This window comes from Salvelinus fontinalis, chromosome 13, assembly GCF_029448725.1.
Source record: "Salvelinus fontinalis isolate EN_2023a chromosome 13, ASM2944872v1, whole genome shotgun sequence".
Taxonomy (NCBI): Eukaryota; Metazoa; Chordata; class Actinopteri; order Salmoniformes; family Salmonidae; genus Salvelinus; species Salvelinus fontinalis.
The window spans coordinates 17,392,375-17,418,154 of NC_074677.1; the positions used below are offsets into that span (position 1 = coordinate 17,392,375).

The 25,780-nt window shown below is 48.3% G+C and overlaps 1 protein-coding gene across 2 annotated transcripts in view; it reads right to left on the bottom strand.

The window, feature by feature from the left end:
• The window catches only part of LOC129868183 (protein Jade-1-like), a 240,879-nt gene that overhangs the window by 181,937 nt on the left and 33,162 nt on the right, over window positions 1-25,780 (bottom strand). For both annotated transcript variants that reach the window (XM_055941925.1, XM_055941924.1), the window contains 2 exons: window positions 5,438-5,510; window positions 4,578-4,663 (listed from right to left, as the gene is read on the bottom strand). In XM_055941925.1, coding sequence (XP_055797900.1) covers window positions 4,578-4,663; window positions 5,438-5,510 — 159 coding nt within the window. The remainder of the gene's footprint in view (window positions 1-4,577; window positions 4,664-5,437; window positions 5,511-25,780) is intronic.

Sequence of the window (25,780 nt, forward strand, 5' to 3'; positions counted from 1 at the left end):
TGCAGAGTAAAATAGGGGGTGTCACACATGACCGAGAAACAAACACACACTGCCAGATTGGATGCTTGCACTCATAAGTATTTTCGTTTTTACCAGTGAGTGTGTCTTGGTTGCCAGCTCCTGAGAACAGAGAAGAGAACAGTGAATCCAGGCTCCTCATCCATCTCATCTTCTTGGCTCCGGTTGGGTTTGAGATGAAAGCCCCCGCACCCCTTCTCTCCTCTCTCAGGCAGTCCCTGTGTGTGCAAGTATCACACCTGCATACTATGCAAAGGCAACTTTCTTCCTCTGGGTGTAGAGTGGGAGATATCTTGTTTCCTAATATCAGTCATTCTCGAGTACAGCTCTGCTGTGAAAAAACACCAAGTACATATTAAAACTGTCACAGAAACGTTTGGAAACTGAACCCTACAGAGCCCTGATAAATTAACATTACGCACATTAAATAGAATCCCACCTATGTACCTCGATCAAGACAAACAATCCTTCATCAGGCATTATTCCACTAAATATTAACCTGATTATTTACATGTCCTCACTCAGCTGACAGATTCACTGTCAAACACAGGAGAACACAATGTTTTATCACTCCATTTCCCTGTTTTAGCCAGCAGCTATTTATCAAGCGGTAAATAAGCAAAGTTCCACAAATGAACATGAGCCATATGAATAAAAACATTCTTTTGTCAGGCTGTACTATAAGTCTGAGGAAAGGTTCAGTGTGCCCATGCCAATGTTGGTAATGTGGTGACAACTGTCACAGCATACTCCGGAGACACAACAAAGGAATTTCCCTAAAGCCTCGGTTTTGAATTGTCAAAACCATTTACAACACGACTGGTTTACACTGCGTCCTTGGTCCAGACTAATCTAAGGAAGTACACTTCAAATCAAATCCCTCTGACACAATGACAAGATCCTTGCAAATATAGCCTACTGTAGTAGTTTGAAAGTAGAAAAATATATATTTGTATAGTTGTTCATATACTTAATTATGGAGAGCTCAAAAGTCTCCTTCCTTTTTATAACAGACCAGTGCAAGCGTAGTTAGGGCCTACTTCACATACCATCCTCCACACTTACCTAGCCAAATGTCTGAAGCAACAAGTAGCAGGACTCAACTTTGACTGAGCTTGAATTGAACACCATGCAGGAGAAACCTTATAATTACTGAGAGTAGCTTTAGTTTCAGCCAGGGTTGCAAGATTCTTGGAACTTTCAATAAACTCACAGGTTTGCCCAAAATCAGGTGGAAATAAGCAGGACATTTTCAAACCCTAGTTTCAGCAGCCTGCCCTTAAAAATCAACTGGAAGGGAATGTACAGTTGAAGTCGGAAGTTTACACACACTTAGGTTGGAGTCATTAAAACTCGTTTTTCAACCACTCCACAAATTTCTTGTTAACAAACTATAGTTTTGGCAAGTCGGTAAGGACATCTACTTTGTGCATGACAAGTAATTTTTCCAACAATGGTTTACAGACAGATTATTTCACTTATAATTCACTGTATCACAATTCCAGCGGGTCAGAAGTTTACATACACTAAGTTGACTGTGCCTTTAAACAGCTTGGAAAATTCCAGAAAAAGATGTCATGGCTTTAGAAGCTTCTGATAAATGATGTCAATTAGCCTGAGTCAATTGGAGGTGTAGCTGTGGATGTATTTCAAGGCCTACCTTCAAACTCAGTGCTTCTTTTCTTGACATCATGGGAAAATCAAAAGAAACCAGCCAAGACCCCAGAAAAAAAATTGTAGTCCTCCACAAGTCTCGTTCATCCTTGGGAGCAAATTCCAAACACGCAAGTATAAACACCATGGGACCACGCAGCCATCATACCGCTCAGGAAGGAGACGCGTTCTGTCTCCTAAAGATGAATATACTTTGGTGCGAAAAGTGCAAATCAATCCCAGAACAACAATAAAGGACCATGTGAAGATGCTGGAGGAAACAGGTACAAAAGTATCTATATCCACAGTAAAACGAGTCCTATATCGACATAACCTGAAAGGCCGCTCAGCAAGGAAGAAGCCACTGCTCCAAAACTGCCATAAAAAACCCAGACTATGGTTTGCAACTGCACATGGGGTTAAAGATCGTACTTTTTGGAGAAATGTCCTCTGGTCTGATGAAACAAAAATAGAACTGTTTGGCCATAATGACCGTCGTTACGTTTGGAGGATAAAGGGCGAGGCTTGCAAGCCGAAGAACACCCTCCCAACCGTGAAGCACGGGGGTGGCAGCATCATGTTGTGGGCGTGCTTTGCTGCAGGAAGGACTGGTGCACTTCACAAAATAGATGACATCATGAGGTAGGAAAATTATGTGGATATATTGAAGCAACATCTCAAGATATCAGTCTGGAAGTTAAAGCTTGGTCGTAAATGGGTCTTCCAAATGGACAATGACCCCAAGAATACTTCCAAAGTTGTGGCAAAATGGCTTAAGGACAACAAAGTAAAGGTATTGGAATGGCCATCACAAAGCCCTGACGTCAATCCTATAGAAAAGTTGTGGGCAGAACTGAAAAAGTGTCTGCGAGCAAGGGGGCCTACAAACCTGACTCAGTTACACCAGCTCTGTCAGGAGGAATGGGCCAAAATTCACCCAACTTATTGTGGAAAGCTTGTGGAAGGTTACCCAAAACATTTGACCCAAGTTAAACAATTTAAAGGCAATGCTACCAAATACTAATTGAGTGTATGTAAACTTCTGACCCACTGGGAATGTGATGAAATAAATACAAGTTTAAATAAATAATTCTCTCTACTATTATTCTGACATTTCACATTCTTAAAATAAAGTGGTGATCCTAACTGACCTATGACAGGGAATTTTTACGAGGATTAAATGTCAGGAATTGTGAAAAACTGAGTTTAAATGTATTTGGCTAAGGTGTATGTAAACTTCCGACTTCAACTGTAGGTACTACTTTATAGGAGCTTCAAGTCATTTTTCTATTCCAGGATTAATCCCAAATGGCACCATATTCCCTATATAGTGCACTACTTTTGACCTGGTCATTTAGAATCCCATGGTGCCTATAGGTACCCAACCTGATATTTAGCCAACAAACCTATCATCATATCATCACTGGATTTACTTGGTTTAGTAAATTGTTTAAAACATATATTTTTTCAACTAAAATATGAAGATGTGGACATCCTCCTAAAAAGCAAGGCCTTTTGCACAAGTCATGGGTTTACATCCCAAATGGCACCCTATTCACTCTACAGTGCACTACTTTTGACCAGGGCCCATAGGGCTCTAGTCAAAAGTAATGCACTAGGGTTTAGGGTTCCCCAACTGGCGGCCCTTGATTGTATTTGGCCTCCCAAGTTTTCAGAATTGTGATTGTTGGACATAATACTCGTAAAAACACCAGGAAATCAGCTATTTTAATTCAGGAAATCTGTTGAAGTATTCCAACACATAATAGAGATATATACCGTATGTATATCCCAATATCATCAAGGTTAGAAATTATCATGTTTAAGTCAAATATTATATCTGTCGGTCAATTTGCGGTGTACAAATGATTTGTAATCATGTTCCGGCACCCTGAACGTCCGCTCCAATTTGTTTTATTTTTATTATAATAATAATGATAATCTGCCTGTAGCTAAATGTAGTTAGGGACCCCTGGTGTAAAGGTTCCAACACATCCCACAATGCACAGCTCACAAGGATATCTACTGTAGGTTCGGGACGATACCAGTATCGTGATACTCGTTAGCATCGTAGCAAGGAAACAAAACAGTAAGAGGGTTGAACTTCGTTAGGAAAACAGCCCTAATGTTAGAAACAAACATCCTAATGTTGTCATCCAGAGTCACATGTATTTAATATTCCAAGCTTTAACACACCATATTTTACATACAGTATGTTTTTAAAAAGCCAAAGAATGAGGTCTGCTTTGTGGTTTAATTTTTGCTATGGGGAAAAAAACATTGCAATACTGGCATCGTCCCGACCCTAATCTACTGCAGTAACAAACACGTCACTACCATACTGTCTGTATCATACGTCATTATCCTCAGTGGATTATCATTTTGTCCTTGCTTCAATGGATCCACCACACCATAATCACCAGTAAACTGATGAGAACATCATTGACCATCATCCCACCACCATTACAGCAACAGACTCACACCATAATCAGCAATCAGTCACGTTATCATTAACTCATGCGACGTAATCACTAGTCAGTCAGTAAATTGTGTACAGTATGGATATCAAATCAGTCACGTTATCATTAACTCATGCGACGTAATCACCAGTCAGTCAGTAAATTGTGTACAGTATGGATATCAAATCAGTCACGTTATCATTAACTCATGCGACGTAATCACCAGTCAGTAAATTGTGTACAGTATGGATATCCAATCAGTCACGCCATAAACTCAATGTGACTCACACAACAGAATCGTCAGTCAGTCGGTCAGTCAGTCAGTGTCTGCATCCTAAATGGCACACTGTGGGCCCTGGTGAAAAGTAATGCACTATATAGGGAATAGGGTGCCATTTGGGACGCAACCAGTGAGTTGTATACAATATGGAGTGGGCAGCCACTCACCTCAGAGGGTTTATTGTGCGCCTGTCTGACCCAGGTGCTGCTGGTCCCTGTGTTCTTGGAGGACTTGGACCAGGAGGTCACTTGACCTGCAGACAATGACACAGTTACATTTCAGATTTACATGTTTTTAGCATCCATTTACCTTATCCAGAGCGACTTACAGCCAGAGGAGAAAGGAGGCTACAATTCCAATCACAACTTAGGGCATCTGAGAGTCTGACTAACTTGCCGAGTCTAATTAAGCAATTAGGTCACGCTATGGCTGTGGTACCTCCTAATGTTGCAACTATACAAAGCGACAAAACTATACAAAACTATACAAAGCGATGAAAGAATTCAAACCTGACATAAGAGGTAATTTCACCATTCACAACCATACATAGGTCAATCACTTGGCCACCACTATAGTGGCTCACAGTGACCAGTCAGTCAGTCAGTCACAGAAGCAACGATCCAGGCATAAACATCTGGACACGGGCTCTCTCTGTCTTTGATCTGAGCCCAAGCCACTTCAAAGAGGCAGGGATGCAGCGAACGGAGAAACCGAGACGACAGGAAGCAGAATATGGGAGTAGTAGAGAGAGGAGGCCAGGCTAGTGACTGTTCCTGCTATGGGATGCGTCTCAAACCTCATCCTATTCCCAACCGTGGGCTCACAGGGTGTTGCTGCTGAGGGTGTTCTCTTCAGGGCCTGTTGTAGTCCAAGTACTGTACAGTTCTCATGGCTCATTCCTGACTAATTAGTCTCCAATGGTGTCAATCCCTCCCTCTCCATTTTTCTCTCTCCATCACCCCCTCCCTCAGTCTCTCTTTTCCACGCTCCCCTGTCCCTTTCATCATCTCTAACTAAATCAACTCACTGCCAGTGGTGTCCGTGGTGTCCGAGTCATTGCTACTGCTGGAGTATTTTCTCCTCTTCGTCTCCCTCTCCATCTGTAAGGGAAGAAGGAAAACAATCAGCGACACATCAGCAGCAATTACAGTAAAGGGCTGGCTATGGTTACTATACTGCTAGAGAGTCAAACTAGGACACTGTGGGTGAGGTAGTTAGCCTAAAGCACAGGGGAAGGGTGAGACTGAGGATATCTGCTCTGTAGATATGCATGTCTGATTCCCCATCAATCCACAGAGAGAATGGAGTACAGTGAGTCAGGAAAGAGAAGCACTAGAGGAAAAAGCAGGTTATGGCCTTGAGTGACTGAGAGCAGATTTATGTGGCCATAAAACAGGACTTTTCCCCTCTTATATTGGGCTCTTGCTGTTGCCTTGTTCAGCCTGCCCTGGGCTTTACTAGTGACATTTAGAATTCCAAACAGAGCTGCCTCTAAAGAATAACTGGATATGTAGTGCTGACTATATAATTGACTTCCTGCATCTGACTGGCCTGGATGGAGGTTCAGTGGCGAGGTGTACCTCAGGGATGTGTTGTTTTTCCTTTATTGTTTTGCCCTCAGCGCCGTATCAAAGACGTAGAAAAACCAAAAACAGCGGCCGGTGGGAGTCATATTTCATACTATAGATTGAAGACAGGGAGACAGCAACTCATCTTCTCCCCTTCACATGAGAAGGAAAAAACACAGACTGGAGTTTGACTGACAGCTTTTCAACTGGGAAGAAAACCTGTGTGGTTTTTCCCTTTCTCTCTCTTTATCTTTTCCTCTCCCTCCATTGCGACCATGAAACAAAATCCTCGTCAAGATCGAATCATTTCCTCATCCATGGAGAGAAAGAAGTCTGCATTAGTCAAACAGGAATAACAGATGTATAAAGAATAAAATAAAAAATTGTGTTTGAGATCCATTTTCAGAAGAAACTCTGAAATGTAGAGCAGGTTTCCCCCAGAGGAGCCGTACTCCACAGCACAGAGAGAGAGAGAGAGAGAGAGAGAGAGAGAGAGAGAGAGAGAGAGAGAGAGAGAGAGAGAGAGAGAGAGACGTCTCAGAGCACGCCGTATAAGAGAGAGAGAGAGCGCGCCGTCTCAGAGAGGGAGAGCGCGCCGTCTCAGAGAGGGAGAGCGCGCCGTCTCAGAGAGGGAGAGCGCGCCGTCTCAGAGAGGGAGAGCGCGCCGTCTCAGAGAGGGAGAGCGCGCCGTCTCAGAGAGGGAGAGCGCGCCGTCTCAGAGAAGGAGAGCGCGCCGTCTCAGAGAAGGAGAGCGCGCCGTCTCAGAGAAGGAGAGAGAGCGAGAACACCCTCTCAGGGAGCGAGAACGCCCTCTCAGGGAGCGAGAACGCCCTCTCAGGGAGCGAGAACGCCCTCTCAGGGAGCGAGAACGCCCTCTCAGGGAGCGAGAACGCCCTCTCAGGGAGCGAGAACGCCCTCTCAGGGAGCGAGAAAAAGAGATAACGCCCTCTCAGGGAGCGAGAGAAAGAGATAACGCCCTCTCAGGGAGCGAGAGAAAGAGAGAACGCCATCTCAGAGAGAGAGAGAGAGAGAGAGAGAGAGATAACACCCTCTCAGAGAGTGAGAGAGAGAGTTAACACCCTCTCAGAGAGAGAGAGGGAGATAGCACCCTCTCAGAGAGTGAGATAACACCCTCTCAGAGAGTGAGAGAAAGTTAACACCCTCTCAGAGAGAGAGGGAGGGAAATAACACCCTCTCAGAGAGAGATAGAGAGACCGAGCGAGCGAGATAAAGGGAGAGAGAGCTCTAGTATGGTATTCCACTCCTCTGTCTCTCTCCCCCCATTCTGATCACCAACATGTGAAGTTCATAGGAGCATATCTAATTGGGTGTCAAATGAAAGCTAAGTCTATTTATTTGGAAACTGAAGGTATAGATACTTTATCCATTATCTCCAGACATAAGTAAAGACTTTGATTTCTGGATAAACAGACAGAAAATAGTTCTTAAAAAACATCTACCAGAAAAAGTCTTAAAAAGGTTTTATAAATACATCAAAACACAATAATGTTGAAGTAAAGCCCCCTGCCAACTAATATCAGTGTTTTCCACTAGCACTGGCTGTTGGCTATACAACCAACTACAGAGTCATTTTCAGCAGAGTACTTCATGCACTTAAATTAACTAGCCTACTTTTAAATTCCCAAGTCAGAAAGAAATCTGCAGAGACCTCTACCGCTGGAATAAACAATCTGCAGAGACCTCTACCGCTGGAATAAACAATCTGCAGAGACCTCTACCGCTGGAATAAACAATCTGCAGAGACCTCTACCGCTGGAATAAACAATCTGCAGAGACATCTACCGCTGGAATAAACAATCTGCAGAGACCTCTACCGCTGGAATAAACAATCTGCAGAGACATCTACCGCTGGAATAAACAATCTGCAGAGACCTCTACCCCTGGAATAAACAAATCTGCAGAGACCTCTACCGCTGGAATAAACAATCTGCAGAGACCTCTACCGCTGGAATAAACAATCTGCAGAGACATCTACCCCTGGAATAAACAATCTGCAGAGACCTCTACCGCTGGAATAAACAATCTGCAGAGACATCTACCGCTGGAATAAACAATCTGCAGAGACCTCTACCGCTGGAATAAACAATCTGCAGAGAACACTACCGCTGGAATAAACAATCTGCAGAGACATCTACCGCTGGAATAAACAATCTGCAGAGACCTCTACCCCTGGAATAAACAATCTGCAGAGACATCTACCGCTGGAATAAACAATCTGCAGAGACCTCTACCGCTGGAATAAACAATCTGCAGAGACCTCTACCCCTGGAATAAACAATCTGCAGAGACATCTACCGCTGGAATAAACAATCTGCAGAGACCTCTACCGCTGGAATAAACAATCTGCAGAGACATCTACCGCTGGAATAAACAATCTGCAGAGACCTCTACCGCTGGAATAAACAATCTGCAGAGACCTCTACCGCTGGAATAAACAATCTGCAGAGACCTCTACCGCTGGAATAAACAATCTGCAGAGAACACTACCGCTGGAATAAACAATCTGCAGAGACCTCTACCGCTGGAATAAACAATCTGCAGAGACATCTACCGCTGGAATAAACAATCTGCAGAGACCTCTACCGCTGGAATAAACAATCTGCAGAGACCTCTACCGCTGGAATAAACAATCTGCAGAGACATCTACCGCTGGAATAAACAATCTGCAGAGACCTCTACCGCTGGAATAAACAATATGCAGAGACCTCTACCGCTGGAATAAACAATCTGCAGAGACCTCTACCGCTGGAATAAACAATCTGCAGAGACCTCTACCGCTGGAATAAACAATCTGCAGAGACCTCTACCGCTGGAATAAACAATCTGCAGAGACCTCTACCGCTGGAATAAACAATCTGCAGAGACCTCTACCGCTGGAATAAACAATCTACAGAGACCTCTACCGCTGGAATAAACAATCTGCAGAGACCTCTACCGCTGGAATAAACAATCTGCAGAGACCTCTACCGCTGGAATAAACAATCTGCAGAGATCTCTACCGCTGGAATAAACAATCTGCAGAGACCTCTACCGCTGGAATAAACAATCTGCAGAGACCTCTACCGCTGGAATAAACAATCTGCAGAGAACACTACCGCTGGAATAAACAATCTGCAGAGACCTCTACCGCTGGAATAAACAATCTGCATCTTCTAGCAATCTATTGAAAGGACAAACACCTGTCAGTCACAAAGTGAGCAATGACATGGAAACAATGCTGGTGTGACAGTCTGCTCGGTACCTGGGTGTGTGCATTGTGGTTGCAGTCACATTTCTACACAGAAGGAGAGAGCATGAATTTGCACGTCCCATATAATTAACATTTACATTTGAGTCATTTAGCTGACGCACTTATCCAGAGCGTTTTAAAGTAGTTAGTGCATACATTTTCATACTTACAGTAGTTAGTGCATATATTTTCATACTTACAGTAGTTAGTGCATACATTTTCATACTTACAGTAGTTAGTGCATACATGATCATACTTACAGTAGTTAGTGCATACATTTTCATACTTACAGTAGTTAGTGCATACATTTTCATACTTTAATGTGGTAATGATGAGTAAAAATCCACTTAGCCTATTGTTTTCTGGCACATGAATTTATTTTCTTTCGAGTGCATGCTAGTTGGATGATAATCCTAGTCGTATTAGTAACTCATGCTAGTTGGATGATAATCCAAGTCGTATTAGTAACCCATGCTAGTTGGATGATAATCCTAGTCGTATTAGTAACCCATCCTAGTTGGATGATAATCCTAGTCGTATTAGTAACCCATGCTAGTTGGATGATAATCCTAGTCATAATAGTAACCCATGCTAGTTGGATGATAATCCTAGTCGTATTAGTAACCCATGCTAGTTGGATGATAATCCTAGTCGTATTAGTAACCCATGCTAGTTGGATGATAATCCTAGTCGTATTAGTAACCCATGCTAGTTGGATGATAATCCTAGTCATAATAGTAACCCATGCTAGTTGGATGATAATCCTAGTCATATTAGTAACCCATGCTAGTTGGATGATAATCCTAGTCGTATTAGTAACCCATGCTAGTTGGATGATAATCCTAGTCGTATTAGTAACCCATGCTAGTTGGATGATAATCCTAGTCGTATTAGTAACCCATGCTAGTTGGATGATAATCCTAGTCATAATAGTAACCCATGCTAGTTGGATGATAATCCTAGTCATAATAGTAACCCATGCTAGTTGGATGATAATCCTAGTAATAACAGTAACCCATGCTAGTTGGATGATAATCCTAGTCATAATAGTAACCCATGCTAGTTGGATGATAATCCTAGTCATAATAGTAACCCATGCTAGTTGGATGATAATCCTAGTCATAATAGTAACCCATGCTAGTTGGATGATAATCCTAGTCATAATAGTAACCCATGCTAGTTGGATGATAATCCTAGTCATAATAGTAACCCATGCTAGTTGGATGATAATCCTAGTCGTATTAGTAACCCATGCTAGTTGGATGATAATCCTAGTCGTATTAGTAACCCATGCTAGTTGGATGATAATCCTAGTCGTATTAGTAACCCATGCTAGTTGGATGATAATCCTAGTTGTATTAGTAACCCATGCTAGTTGGATGATAATCCTAGTCGTATTAGTAACCCATGCTAGTTGGATGATAATCCTAGTCGTATTAGTAACCCATGCTAGTTGGATGATAATCCTAGTCATAATAGTAACCCATGCTAGTTGGATGATAATCCTAGTCGTATTAGTAACCCATGCTAGTTGGATGATAATCCTAGTCGTATTAGTAACCCATGCTAGTTGGATGATAATCCTAGTCGTATTAGTAACCCATGCTAGTTGGATGATAATCCTAGTCATAATAGTAACCCATGCTAGTTGGATGATAATCCTAGTCATATTAGTAACCCATGCTAGTTGGATGATAATCCTAGTCGTATTAGTAACCCATGCTAGTTGGATGATAATCCTAGTCGTATTAGTAACCCATGCTAGTTGGATGATAATCCTAGTTGTATTAGTAACCCATGCTAGTTGGATGATAATCCTAGTCGTATTAGTAACCCATGCTAGTTGGATGATAATCCTAGTCGTATTAGTAACCCATGCTAGTTGGATGATAATCCTAGTCGTATTAGTAACCCATGCTAGTTGGATGATAATCCTAGTCATAATAGTAACCTATGCTAGTTGGATGATAATCCTAGTCATAATAGTAACCCATGCTAGTTGGATGATAATCCTAGTAATAATAGTAACCCATGCTAGTTGGATGATAATCCTAGTCATAATAGTAACCCATGCTAGTTGGATGATAATCCTAGTCATAATAGTAACCCATGCTAGTTGGATGATAACCCTAGTCATAATAGTAACCCATGCTAGTTGGATGATAATCCTAGTCATAATAGTAACCCATGCTAGTTGGATGATAATCCTAGTCATAATAGTAACCCATGCTAGTTGGATGATAATCCTAGTCGTATTAGTAACCCATGCTAGTTGGATGATAATCCTAGTCGTATTAGTAACCCATGCTAGTTGGATGATAATCCTAGTCGTATTAGTAACCCATGCTAGTTGGATGATAATCCTAGTCGTATTAGTAACCCATGCTAGTTGGATGATAATCCTAGTTGTATTAGTAACCCATGCTAGTTGGATGATAATCCTAGTCGTATTAGTAACCCATGCTAGTTGGATGATAATCCTAGTCATAATAGTAACCCATGCTAGTTGGATGATAATCCTAGTCGTATTAGTAACCCATGCTAGTTGGATGATAATCCTAGTCGTATTAGTAACCCATGCTAGTTGGATGATAATCCTAGTTGTATTAGTAACCCATGCTAGTTGGATGATAATCCTAGTCGTATTAGTAACCCATGCTAGTTGGATGATAATCCTAGTCGTATTAGTAACCCATGCTAGTTGGATGATAATCCTAGTCATAATAGTAACCCATGCTAGTTGGATGATAATCCTAGTCATAATAGTAACCCATGCTAGTTGGATGATAATCCTAGTCATAATAGTAACCCATGCTAGTTGGATGATAATCCTAGTCATAATAGTAACCCATGCTAGTTGGATGATAATCCTAGTCATAATAGTAACCCATGCTAGTTGGATGATAATCCTAGTCATAATAGTAACCCATGCTAGTTGATGAGTCAGATATTTTTCATCTCTGTCACTTGAAACCGCTCGCCCATGCGGTGAGTTTTTGAGAACAGTGTTTTCCCACTAATTGCATTCTGTAATATTCCTGCATGGCCTACAGCCATGTGCGCATTGTTGAGCTTTTAATATGAAGAAACACAACGTTGTCAACATTTTAAGCTAAAACGGTCTAATCTATTGCATCAGCCACATAGCTGTTTTTATATGCAGTAGTTGTATGAATTTTGGATCTGTCATCCCAGAACTGTCCCAGAGTCCGTTTCAAACGTAGACATATTTTATCATCACGGGATGATAGGACGCCCTTAATTTTGAGCCCTGAAGGGAATTATTTTATGAAGATATAAAAAGTGTTTGGTTGTAATTGTAATTTTGCAATATTTTATAAGCTACCAAGGGTGGCCAACCATTCTCCAAGACAGCCTTAAAGGGGCAGTGTTGTATTTTGAAACAGGTTTGAATATGCAAAGAGCCAATTCTCTCGTTCTCTCTTTCTCTCTGAGAACCTGAGCCCTAGGACCATACATCAGGACTACCGGGCATGCTGACACCTTGCTGTCCCCAGTCCGCCCGGCCTTGCTGCTATTCCAGTTTCAACTGTTCTGCCTGCGGTTACGAAACCCCTACCTGTCCCAGACCTGCTGTTTTCAACTCTTAATGATCGGCTATGAAAAGCCAACTGAGATTTATTCCTGATTATTATTTGACCATGCTTGTCATTTATGAACATTTTGAAAATCTTGGCTCTCTCTAATTTTCTCCTTCTCTCTTTCTCTCGGAGTACCTGAGCCCTAGGACCATACGTCGGGACTACCGGCCGTGGTGACTCCTTGCTGCCCCCAGTCCACCTGGCCTTGCTGCTATTCCAGTTTCAACTCTTCTGCCTGCGGTTATGGAACCCCTACCTGTCCCAGACCTGCTGTTTTCAACTCTTAATGATCGGCTATGAAAAGCCAACTGAGATTTATTCCTGATTATTATTTGACCATGCTTGTCATTTATGAACATTTTGAAAATCTTGGCCCTCTCTAATTTTCTCCTTCTCTCTTTCTTTCTCTCGGAGGACCTGGGCCCTAGGACCATGCGTCGGGACTGCCGCCCGTGGTGACTCCTTGCTGTCCCCAGTCCGCCTGGCCTTGCTGCTATTCCAGTTTCAGCTGTTCTGCCTGCGGTTATGGAACCGCCACCTGTCCCAGACCTGTTGTTTTTCAACTCTTAATGATCAGCTATGAAAAGCCAACTGAAAATTATTCATGATTATTATTTGACCATGCTTGTCACTTATGAACATTTTTGAACATCTTGGCATAGTTCTGTTATAATCTCCACCCGGCACAGCCAGAAGAGGACTGGCCACCCCTCATAGCCTGGTTCCTCTCTAGGTTTCTTCCTAGGTTTTGGCCTTTCTAGGGAGTTTTTCCTAGCCACCGTGCTTCTACACCTGCATTACTAGCTGTTTGGGGTTTTAGGCTGGGTTTCTGTACAGCACTTTGAGATATCAGCTGATGTACGAAGGGCTATATAAAATAAAATTGATTGAAAATTGATAGTCCAACAAGCTCTCACTGCAGAATCAGACATTCATTCGCGTTCTCCAAAACGTCAAATTTCAAAGAGTTTATGTTGCTCCTGGTGCTCTGCACTGTTCCATTTCTCCAAATGTAAAAATTGGAGTTAAGGTTTAAGTCTAGGCACTCGTTCCAAATGGTTACAGTTTGGAACAGGGTTAAAACAAGAAATTAAAAACGAGTGTCCACGACTGGGATCAAACACGCAATCTTCTGATCTAGGGTCATGGGATTAAGCCCATCCACCACCCCTGTCCACAATGCCCTAGCAAAACACAACCTACTTGATGGCAATAGCACTCACTGTTGCTCCCTAGTGGCCGGTTTTGAAGACATTTTCCGACATCCTCAGAACATGGCTAGACGTCCAATTTCGACGTCAATCTTGAACGATCTCCCTGAACAGGCAGAGTGTAGCCTACATTTTTGTCTGATTCTCTAAGGTAAAACACATAGTAATGCATCTTGTTTTGTAAAGTGGTTCCTTGCATCATACAATTATATTAAAATGGTGTTGGAGACCTTTTTGTTTTTGTTGGGACAAGCGCCTTGTGCTTTGGACAAGTCAAAAATCTGTCCCTACTTTTCCGAAGATCAGGGACCCTTGATTCAATTCCATTACTGTAATTCCGTTACCGGGTGTAAATCCACTTAATTTACAGTAGTAGTTCAATAACTAAAATAGATTTTTTTCAAAGTCAAGGTGCCATGTCATAGCTGATACCCCATTGTTTCTGCAGACATCTTGGAATCTTAAATCGGAGCAGATATTTACCTCAAGTTTTGTCAAATTAGGTCCCATAAAAATTTAAGGGAGATTACCAGAATTCCATGTATTTTTTTTTTATTCAGAGGAAATTGTTCAAATACATTTTTGGTTTGTTAATCTTTGAAATCAATGTTTTTTTGTTCAGCACACATTTTAAAGTGAAAACACTAAGTCAAAGCATAAATCCATTACCATGGAATTGCCCAGTAGTAGTGTGTCCTCATGCCTGCTCGCACTACACAGAGAGGAGAAGAGACGGGCCAAAACATGCCTGGTCCTTCCCACAACAGTCTCTTCATGGTGTCAATTCACAGGGACATGTCTCTGCTGCCCCTGGCCTCATTGACAGGGTGCCGAGTGGCACCCACTGCGCACGCTTGCGCACACACACCCCCTAACTGACTCACTCACTGGGGAGGGCTGTGTGTGATGACTGAGCTGCATGGATGGAGGCCGCAGGCTAAAAAGGCTCCATCCCAAAACTGTCTGAGAGTGCCAAAGTGAGCTGCCTGGTCATTTCCGTGAGAGTCTGTGTGTGTGTCTCTGCCTGGTCTTTCAAAGTGCTGAGAGATGACTGCCAAGCTCATTAGAAGGCTAATTCTGACACAGAGCCTCTGAAATGGATAGTTACTGCCTGCCTGCAAACCCTGCCAGCGTGCCTGGCCTGTCTGCCTCCCTGCTAGCGTGCCTGGCCTGTCTGCCTCCCTGCCAGCGTGCCTGGCCTGTCTGCCTCCCTGCCAGCGTGCCTGGCCTGTCTGCCTGGCCTGTCTCTCCATCAACTAGTCTCAAAGCCTCTCTCCCGCTCTCCAGTAACAAGCCTCTCTCTCTCGCTCTCCAGCAACAAGCCTCCCTCTTGCTCTCTCGCTTTCCAGCAACAAGCTTGCCTCACTCTCTCCCTCTCTTCAGCAACAAGCCTCTCTCTCTCTCTCCACAAAAACAAGCCTCTCGCTCTCCAGCAACAAGCCTCCCTCTTGCTCTCTCGCTCTCTAGCAACAAGCCTCCCTCTTGCTCTCTCGCTCTCCAGCAACAAGGCTCTTGCTCTCTCGCTCTCCAGCAACAAGCCTCCCTCTTGCTCTCCAGCAACAATAATCCCTCTTACTCTCTCGCTCTCTCCCTCTCCAGCAACAAGCCCGCGCTCTCCAGCAACGAGCCCCTCTCTCCAGCAAGAGCTTCCCTCTCTCCTCTTCCAGCAACAAGCCTCCCTCTCTCTCCAGCAACAAGCCTCTCGCCCTCCATCTATCCAACAACGAGCCTCACTTCCTCCCTCTCTCTCTCTCCAGCAACGAGCCCCCCTCTCTCCAGCAACGAGCCCCCTTCTTTCCAGCAACGAGCCCCTCTCTCTCACTCACTCCAGCAACAAGCCTCGCACTCTCCAGCAACAAGCCTCGCTCTCTCGTTCTCTCCAGCAACAAGCCTCGCTCTCTCCAGAAACATGCCTCCTTATCTCTCCAGCAACAAGCCTCTCTCGCTCTCTCGTTCTCCAGCAACAAACCTCACACACTCTCCCTCTCTCCAGCAACAAGCCTCTCTCTGTCTCCAGCAACAAGCCTCTCTCTCTCTCTCTCTCTCTCTCTCTCCAGCAACAAGCCTAGCTATCTCTCTCTCCAGCAACAAGCCTAGCTCTCTCTCCAGCAACAAGCCCATCTCTCTCTCTATCTCTCTCTCCAGCAACAAGCATCTCTCCAGCAACAAGCCTCTCTCTCTCTCCAGCAACAAGCCTCTCTCTCTCTCTCTCCAGCAACAAGCCTCTCTCTCTCTCTCTCTCCAGCAACAAGCCTAGCTCTCTCTCAAGCAACAAGCCCATCTCTCTCTCTATCTCTCTCTCCAGCAACAAGCATCTCTCCAGCAACAAGCCTCTCTCTCTCTCTCTCCAGCAACAAGCCTCGCTCTCCAGCTCTCCAGGAACAAGCCTCGCTCTTTTGCTCTCCAGCAACAAAACTCGCTCACTCGCTCTCCAGCAACAAGCCACTCTCTCCCTCTCCAGCAACAAGCCATGCTCTCCAGCAAGAGCATATCTCTCCAGCAACAAGCTTCTCTATCTCACTCTCTCCCGCTCTCTCTCCAACAACAAGCCTCCCTCTCTCTCCCTCTCCAGCACAACACCCATCTCTCTCTCTCCAGCAACAAGCCACGCTCTCCAGCAAGAGCATATCTCTCCAACAACAAGCCTCCCTCTCTCTCCCTCTCCAGCACAACACCCATCTCTCTCTCTCCAGCAACAAGCCTCTCTCCATCAAGCCTCTCTCCAGCAACGAGCCTCTCTCTCTCTCTCCAGCAACAAGCCTCTCTCTCTCTCTCCAGCAACAAGCCTCTCTCTGTCTCCAGGAACAAGCCTCGCTCTTTCGCTCTCCAGCAACAAGCCACTCTCTCCAGCAACGAGCCCCTCTCTCCAGCAAGAGCTTCCTTCTCTCACTAACTCTCTCCAGCAAAAAGTCTCCCTCTCTCCAGCAACAAGCCTCTCTCTCTCTCCAGCAGCAAGCCTCCCTCTCTCTCCAGCAACAAGCCTCCCTCTCTCTCCAGCAACAAGCCTCCCTCTCTCTCCAGCAACAAGCCTCCCTCTCTCTCCAGCAACAAGCCTCCCTCTCTCTCCAGCAACAAGCCTCCCTCTCTCTCCAGCAGCAAGCCTCCCTCTCTCTCCAGCACCAAGCCTCCCTCTCTCACAAACACCAAGCCTCCCTCTCTACAAGCCCATCTATCTCTCCAGCAACAAGCCCATCTCTCTCTCCAGCAACAAGCCTTGCTCCCGTCCTATCTACAGCAACAAGCCCATCTCTCTCTCTCTCTCCAGCAACGAGCCTTGCTCCCGTCCTATCTCCAGCAACGAGCCTTGCTCCCTCCCTCTCTCCAGCAACAAGCCTTGCTCCCTCCCTCTCTCTAGCAACGAGCCCAACTCTCTCCCTCTCTCTCAGGCAACGAGCCTCGCTCTCTCTCAGGCAATGAGCCTCGCCCTCTCTCAGGCAACGAGCCTCGCTCACTCTCAGGCAACGGGCTTCCCTCTCTCTCCAGCAAAAAGTCACCCTCTCTCTCCAGCAAAAAGCCACCCTCTCTCTCCAGCAAAAAGCCACCCTCTCTCTCCAGCAACAAGCCACCCTCTCTCTCCAGCAACAAGCCACCCTCTCTCTCCAGCAACACACCACCCTCTACTCCCTGTCTCTCTCCAGCAACACACCACCTCTCAGTGACCTCTCTCTCATCAACACGCCTCTCTGACTCCCTCTCTCTCCAGCAACAACCCTTGCTCTCTCCAGCAACAAGCCTCTCTCTCTCTCTCTCCAGCAACAAGCCTCACTGTCCCGCTCTCCAGCAACAAGCCTCGCTCTTTTGCTCTCCAGCAACAAAACTCGCTCTCTCGCTCTCCAGCAACAAGCCACTCTCTCCCTCTCCAGCAACAAGCCACGCTCTCCAGCAAGAGCATATCTCTCCAACAACAAGCCTCCCTCTCTCTCCCTCTCCAGCACAACACCCATCTCTCTCTCTCCAGCAACAAGCCTCTCTCCATCAAGCCTCTCACCAGCAACGAGCCTCTCTCTCTCTCTCCAGCAACAAGCCTCTCTCTCTCTCTCTCCAGCAACAAGCCTCTCTCTGTCTCCAGGAACAAGCCTCGCTCTTTCGCTCTCCAGCAACAGGCCACTCTCTCCAGCAACGAGCCCCTCTCTCCAGCAAGAGCTTCCTTCTCTCACTAACTCTCTCCAGCAAAAAGTCTCCCTCTCTCCAGCAACAAGTCTCTCTCTCTCTCCAGCAGCAAGCCTCTCTCTCTCTCCAGCAGCCAGCCTCCCTCTCTCTCCAGCAGCAAGCCTCCCTCTCTCTCCAGCACCAAGCCTCCCTCTCTCTCCAGCACCAAGCCTCCCTCTCTCTCCAGCAGCAAGCCTCCCTCTCTCTCCAGCAGCAAGCCTCCCTCTCTCTCCAGCAGCAAGCCTCCCTCTCTCTCCAGCACCAAGCCTCCCTCTCTCTCACAAACACCAAGCCTCCCTCTCTCACAAACACCAAGCCTCCCTCTCTACAAGCCCATCTATCTCTCCAGCAACAAGCGCATCTCTCTCTCCAGCAACGAGCCTTGCTCCCGTCCTATCTCCAGCAACGAGCCTCGCTCCCTCCCTCTCTCCAGCAACAAGCCCATCTCTCTCTCTCTCCAGCAACGAGCCTTGCTCCCGTCCTATCTCCAGCAACGAGCCTTGCTCCCTCCCTCTCTCCAGCAACAAGCCTTCCTCCCTCCCTCTCTCTAGCAACGAGCCCAACTCCCTCCCTCTCTCTCCAGCAACGAGCCCCACTCTCCCTCTCTCTCAGGCAACGAGCCTCGCTCTCTCTCAGGCAATGAGCCTCGCCCTCTCTCAGACAACGAGCCTCGCTCACTCTCAGGCAACGGGCTTCCCTCTCTATCCAGCAAAAAGCCACCCTCTCTCTCCAGCATCAAGCCACCCTCTCTCTCCAGCAACAAGCCACCCTCTCTCTCCAGCAAAAAGCCACCCTCTCTCTCCAGCAAAAAGCCACCCTCTCTCTCCAGCAAAAAGCCACCCTCTCTCTCCAGCAACAAGCCACCCTCTCTCTCCAGCAACACACCACCCTCTACTCCCTGTCTCTCTCCAGCAACACACCACCTCTCAGTGACCTCTCTCTCATCAACACGCCTCTCTGACTCCCTCTCTCTCCAGCAACAACCCTTGCTCTCTCCAGCAACAAGCCTCTCTCTCTCTCTCTCCAGCAACAAGCCTCTCTCTGTCTCCAGCAACAAGCCTCACTGTCCCGCTCTCCAGGAACAAGCCTCGCTCTTTTGCTCTCCAGCAACAAAACTCGCTCTCTCGCTCTCCAGCAACAAGCCACTCTCTCCCTCTCCAGCAACAAGCCACGCTCTCCAGCAAGAGCATATCTCTCCAGCAACAAGCTTCTCTCTCTCACTCGCTCCCGCTCTCTCTCCAACAACAAGCCTCCCTCTCTCTCCCTCTCCAGCACAACACCCATCTCTCTCTCTCCAGCAACAAGCCTCTCTCCATCAAGCCTCTCACCAGCAACGAGCCTCTCTCTCTCTCTCCAGCAACAAGCCTCTCTCTCTCTCTCCAGCAACAAGCCTCTCTCTGTCTCCAGGAACAAGCCTCGCTCTTTCGCTCTCCAGCAACAAGCCACTCTCTCCAGCAACGAGCCCCTCTCTCCAGCAAGAGCTTCCTTCTCTCACTAACTCTCTCTAGGAAAAAGTCTCCCTCTCTCCAGCAACAAGTCTCTCTCTCTCTCCAGCAGCAAGCCTCTCTCTCTCTCCAGCAGCCAGCCTCCCTCTCTCTCCAGCAGCAAGCCTCCCTCTCTCTCCAGCAGCAAGCCTCCCTCTCTCTCCAGCACCAAGCCTCCCTCTCTCTCACAAACACCAAGCCTCCCTCTCTCACAAACACCAAGCCTCCCTCTCTACAAGCCCATCTATCTCTCCAGCAACAAGCGCATCTCTCTCTCCAGCAACGAGCCTTGCTCCCGTCCTATCTCCAGCAACGAGCCTCGCTCCCTCCCTCTCTCCAGCAACAAGCCCATCTCTCTCTCCCTCCAGCAACGAGCCTTGCTCCCGTCCTATCTCCAGCAACGAGCCTTGCTCCCTCCCTCTCTCCAGCAACAAGCCTTCCTCCCTCCCTCTCTCTAGCAACGAGCCCAACTCCCTCCCTCTCTCCAGCAACAAGCCTTCCTCCCTCCCTCTCTCTAGCAACGAGCCCAACTCCCTCCCTCTCTCTCCAGCAACGAGCCCCACTCTCCCTCTCTCTCAGGCAACGAGCCTCGCTCTCTCTCAGGCAATGAGCCTCGCCCTCTCTCAGGCAACGAGCCTCGCTCACTCTCAGGCAACGGGCTTCCCTCTCTATCCAGCATCAAGCCACCCTCTCTCTCCAGCAACAAGCCACCCTCTCTCTCCAGCAAAAAGCCACCCTCTCTCTCCAGCAACAAGCCACCCTCTCTCTCCAGCAAAAAGCCACCCTCTCTCTCCAGCAAAAAGCCACCCTCTCTCTCCAGCAAAAAGCCACCCTCTCTCTCCAGCAACAAGCCACCCTCTCTCTCCAGCAACAAGCCACCCTCTCTCTCCAGCAAAAAGCCACCCTCTCTCTCCAGCAAAAAGCCACCCTCTCTCTCCAGCAAAAAGCCACCCTCTCTCTCCAGCAAAAAGCCACCCTCTCTCCAGCAAAAAGCCACCCTCTCTCTCCAGCAACAAGCCACCCTCTCTCTCCAGCAACAAGCCCATCTCTCTCTCCAGCAAAAAGCCACCCTCTCTCTCCAGCATCAAGCCACCCTCTCTCTCCAGCATCAAGCCACCCTCTCTCTCCAGCATCAAGCCACCCTCTCTCTCCAGCATCAAGCCACCCTCTCTCTCCAGCATCAAGCCACCCTCTCTCTCCAGCAAAAAGCCACCCTCTCTCTCCAGCAAAAAGCCACCCTCTCTCTCCAGCAAAAAGCCACCCTCTCTCTCCAGCAAAAAGCCACCCTCTCTCTCCAGCAAAAAGCCACCCTCTCTCTCCAGCAACAAGCCACCCTCTCTCTCCAGCAACACACCACCCTCTACTCCCTGTCTCTATCCAGCAACACACCACCTCTCAGTGACCTCTCTCTCATCAACACGCCTCTCTGACTCCCTCTCTCTCCAGCAACAACCCTTGCTCTCTCCAGCAACAAGCCTCCTTCTCTCTCCAGCAACAAGCCTCTCTCTCTCTCTCCAGCAACAAGCCTCTCTCTGTCTCCAGCAACAAGCCTCACTGTCCCGCTCTCCAGCAACAAGCCTCGCTCTTTTGCTCTCCAGCAACAAAACTCGCTCTCTCGCTCTCCAGCAACAAGCCACGCTCTCCAGCAAGAGCATATCTCTCCAGCAACAAGCTTCTCTCTCTCACTCTCTCCCGCTCTCTCTCCAACAACAAGCCTCCCTCTCTCTCCCTCTCCAGCACAACACCCATCTCTCTCTCTCCAGCAACAAGCCTCTCTCCATCAAGCCTCTCACCAGCAACGAGCCTCTCTCTCTCTCTCCAGCAACAAGCCTCTCTCTCTCTCTCCAGCAACAAGCCTCTCTCTGTCTCCAGGAACAAGCCTCGCTCTTTCGCTCTCCAGCAACAAGCCACTCTCTCCAGCAACGAGCCCCTCTCTCCAGCAAGAGCTTCCTTCTCTCACTAACTCTCTCCAGCAAAAAGTCTCCCTCTCTCCAGCAACAAGCCTCTCTCTCTCTCCAGCAGCAAGCCTCCCTCTCTCTCCAGCAGCAAGCCTCCCTCTCTCTCCAGCAGCAAGCCTCCCTCTCTCTCCAGCACCAAGCCTCTCTCCCTCCCTCTCTCTCACAAACACCAAGCCTCCCTCTCTCACAAACACCAAGCCTCCCTCTCTACAAGCCCATCTATCTCTCCAGCAACAAGCGCATCTTTCTCTCCAGCAACGAACCTTGCTCCCGTTCTATCTCCAGCAACGAGCCTCGCTCCCTCCCTCTCTCCAGCAACAAGCCCATCTCTCTCTCTCTCCAGCAACCAGCCTTGCTCCCTCCCTCTCTCCAGCAACGAGCCTCGCTCCCTCCCTCTCTCCAGCAACAAGCCTTGCTCCCTCCCTCTCTCCAGCAACGAGCCTAACTCCCTCCCTCTCTCTCCAGCAACGAGCCTAACTCTCTCCCTCTCTCTCAGGCAACGAGACTTGCTCTCTCTCAGGCAATGAGCCTCGCCCTCTCTCTCAGGCAACGAGCCTTGCTCGCTCTCAGGCAACGAGCTTCCCTCTCTCTCCAGCAACAAGCCACCCTATCTCTCCAGCAACAAGCCACCCTCTCTCTCCAGCAAAAAGCCACCCTCTCTCTCCAGCAAAAAGCCACCCTCTCTCTCCAGCAACAAGCCAGCCTCTCTCTCCAGCAACAAGCCACCCTCTCTCTCCAGCAACAAGCCACCCTCTCTCTCCAGCAACAAGCCACCCTCTCTCTCCAGCAACAAGCCACCCTCTCTCTCCAGCAACAAGCCACCCTCTACTCCCTGTCTCTCTCCAGCAACACACCACCTCTCAGTGACATCTCTATCACCGATACGCCTCTCTGACTCCCTCTCTCCAGCAATAATACTACCAATCACTCCCCCTCTCTCTCCAGCAACAACCATTGCTCTCCAGCAACAAGCCTTGCTCTCACTCCCGCTAGCCCCCCTGTCCAACAACAAGTCTCCCTCTCTCTCAAGCAACAGGCCTCCCTCTCTCTCCAGCAACAAGCCTCCCTCTCTCTCCAGCAACAAGCCTCCCTCTCTCTCCAGCAGCAAGCCTCCCTCTCTCTCCAGCAGCAAGCCTCCCTCTCTCAAAAACACCAAGCTTCCCTCTCTCACAAACACCAAGCCTCCCTCTCAACAAGCCCATCTATCTCTCCAGCAACAAGCCCATCTCTCTCTCCAGCAACGAGCCTTGCTCCCGTCCTATCTCCAGCAACAAGCCCATCTCTCTCTCTCTCCAGCAACCAGCCTTGCTCCCGTCCTATCTCCAGCAACGAGCCTCGCTCCCTCCCTCTCTCCAGCAACAAGCCCATCTCTCTCTCTTTCTCCAGCAACGAGCCTTGCTCCCGTCTTATCTCCAGCACCGAGCCTTGCTCCCGTCCTATCTCCAGCAACGAGCCTCGCTCCCTCCCTCTCTCCAGCAACAAGCCTTGCTCCCTCCCTCTCTCTCCAGCAACGAGCCCCTCTCTCCCTCTCTCTCAGGCAACGAGCCTCGCTCTCTCTCTCAGGCAATGAGCCTCGCCCTCTCTCTCACGCAATGAGCCTCGCTCACTCTCAGGCAACGGGCTTCCCTCTCTCTCCAGCAAAAAGCCACCCTCTCTCTCCAGCAAAAAGCCACCCTCTCTCTCCAGCAACAAGCCAGCCTCTCTCTCCAGCAACAAGCCACCCTCTCTCTCCAGCAACAAGCCACCCTCTACTCCCTGTCTCTCTCCAGCAACACACCATCTCTCAGTGACCTCTCTCTCATCAACACGCATCTCTGACTACCTCTCTCTCCAGCAACAAGCCTCTCTCTCTCTCCAGCAACAAGTCTCCCTCTCTCTCCAGCAACAAGCCTCCCTCTATCCAGCAACAAGCCTCCCTCTCTCATAAACACCAAGCCTCCCTCTCAACAAGCCCATCTATCTCTCCAGCAACAAGCCCATCTCTCTCTCCAGCAACAAGCCCATCTCTCTCTCCAGCAACAAGCCCATCTCTCTCTCCAGCAACGAGCCTCGCTCCCTCCCTCTCTCCAGCAACAAGCCTTGCTCCCTCCCTCTCTCCAGCAATGAGCCAAACTCTCTCCCTCTCTCTCAGGCAACGAGAAATGCTCTCTCCCAGGCAACGAGCCTCGCTCTCTCTCAGGCAACGAGCCTCGCTCACTCTCAGGCAACGAGCCTCGCTCACTCTCAGGCAACGGGCTTCCCTCTCTCTCCAGCAACAAGCCACCCTCTATCTCCAGCAACAAGCCACTCTCTCTCCAGCAAAAAGCCACCCTCTCTCTGCAGCAACAATCCACCCTCTCTCTCCAGCAACAAGCCACCCTCTCTCTCCAGCAACAAGCCACCCTCTACTCCCTGTCTCTCTCCAGCAACACACCACCTCTCAGTGACCTCTCTCTCATCAACACGCCTCTCTCACTCCCTCTCTCTCTCTCTCCAGCAACGAGCCTTACTCCCTCCCTCTCTCCAGCAACAAGCCTCCTTCTCTCTCCAGCAACAAGCCTCCCTCTCTCTCCCTCTTTCTGTAAAGCACGACACCCATTTCTCTCTCTCCAGCAACAAGCCTCCCTCTCTCCAGCAACAAGCCTCCCTCTCTCCAGCAACAAGCCTCTCTCCCTCCCTCTCTACAGCAACGGGCCCCTCTCTCCAGCAACGAGCCCCGCTCTCCAGCAACGAGCCCCGCTCTCCAGCAACGAGCCCCGCTCTCCAGCAACGAGCCTAACTCCCTCCCTCTCTCTCCAGCAACGAGCCTAACTCCCTCCCTTTCTCCAGCAACGAGCCCCTCTCTCCAGCAACGAGCCCCGCTCTCCAGCAACGAGCCCCGCTCTCCAGCAACGAGCCCCGCTCTCCAGCAACGAGCCTAACTCCCTCCCTTACTCCAGCAACGAGCCCCTCGCTCTCCAGCAACAAGAAACTCTCTCCAGAAACGAGCATAGCTCTCTCTCAGGCAACGAGCCTCGCTCTCTCTCCGGCAACGAGCCTCGCTCTCTCTCGTGCAACGAGCCACCCTCTCTCTCCAGCAACAAGCCACCCTCTCTCTCCAGCAACAAGCCACCCTCTCTCTCCAGCAACAAGCCACCCTCTCTCTCCAGCAACAAGCCACCCTCTCTCTCCAGCAACAAGCCACCCTCTCTCTCCAGCAACAAGCCACCCTATCTCTCCAGCAACAAGCCACCCTCTCTCTCCAGCAACAAGCCACCCTCTCTCTCCAGCAACAAGCCACCCTCTCTCTCCAGCAAAAAGCCACCCTCTCTCTCCAGCAACAAGCCACCCTCTCTCTCCAGCAACAAGCCACCCTCTCTCTCCAGCAACAAGCCACCCTCATCAACACGCCTCTCTCACTCCCTCTCTCCAGCAACAAGCCTCCTTCTTTCTCCAGCAACAAGCCTCCCTCTCTCTCTAAAGCACAACACCCATTTCTCTCTCCAGGAACAAGCCCATCTCTCTCTCTCCAGCAACAAGCCCATTTCTCTCTCTCCAGCAACAAGCCTCACTCTCATTCCCACTATCTCTCCAGCAACAAGCCTCCCTCTCTCTCTAAAGCACAACACCCATTTATCTCTCTCTCCAGGAACAAGCCCATCTCTCTCTCTCCACCAACAAGCCCATTTCTCTCTCTTCAGGAACAAGCCTCGCTCTCATTCCCACTATCTCTCCAGCAACAATCCTCCCTCTCTCTCTCCAGCAACAAGCCTCTGTCTCTCGCCTCTTCTAGCAACAAGCCTCCCTCTCTCCACTTCCAGCAACAAGCCTCCCTCTCTCCACTTCCAGCAACAAGCCTCCCTCTCTCTCCAGCAACAAGCCTCCCTCTCTCTCCAGCAACAAGCCTCCCTCTCTCCAGCAACAAGCCTCTCTCCCTCCCTCTCTCCAGCAACGAACCCTCTCTCCAACAACGAGCTACGTTCTCCAGCAACAAGCCCCGCTCTCAAGCAACGAGACTCGCTCTCTCTCCCTCTCTCACTCCAGCAACAAGCCTCGTTCTCGCTCTCTCCAGCAACAAGCCTCGCTCTATCCAGCAACGAGCCTCGCTCTCTCCAGCAACGAGCCCCCCTCTCTCCAGCAACGAGCATCTCTCTCTAGCAATGAGCCTCGCTCTCTCTCCCTCTCTCTCT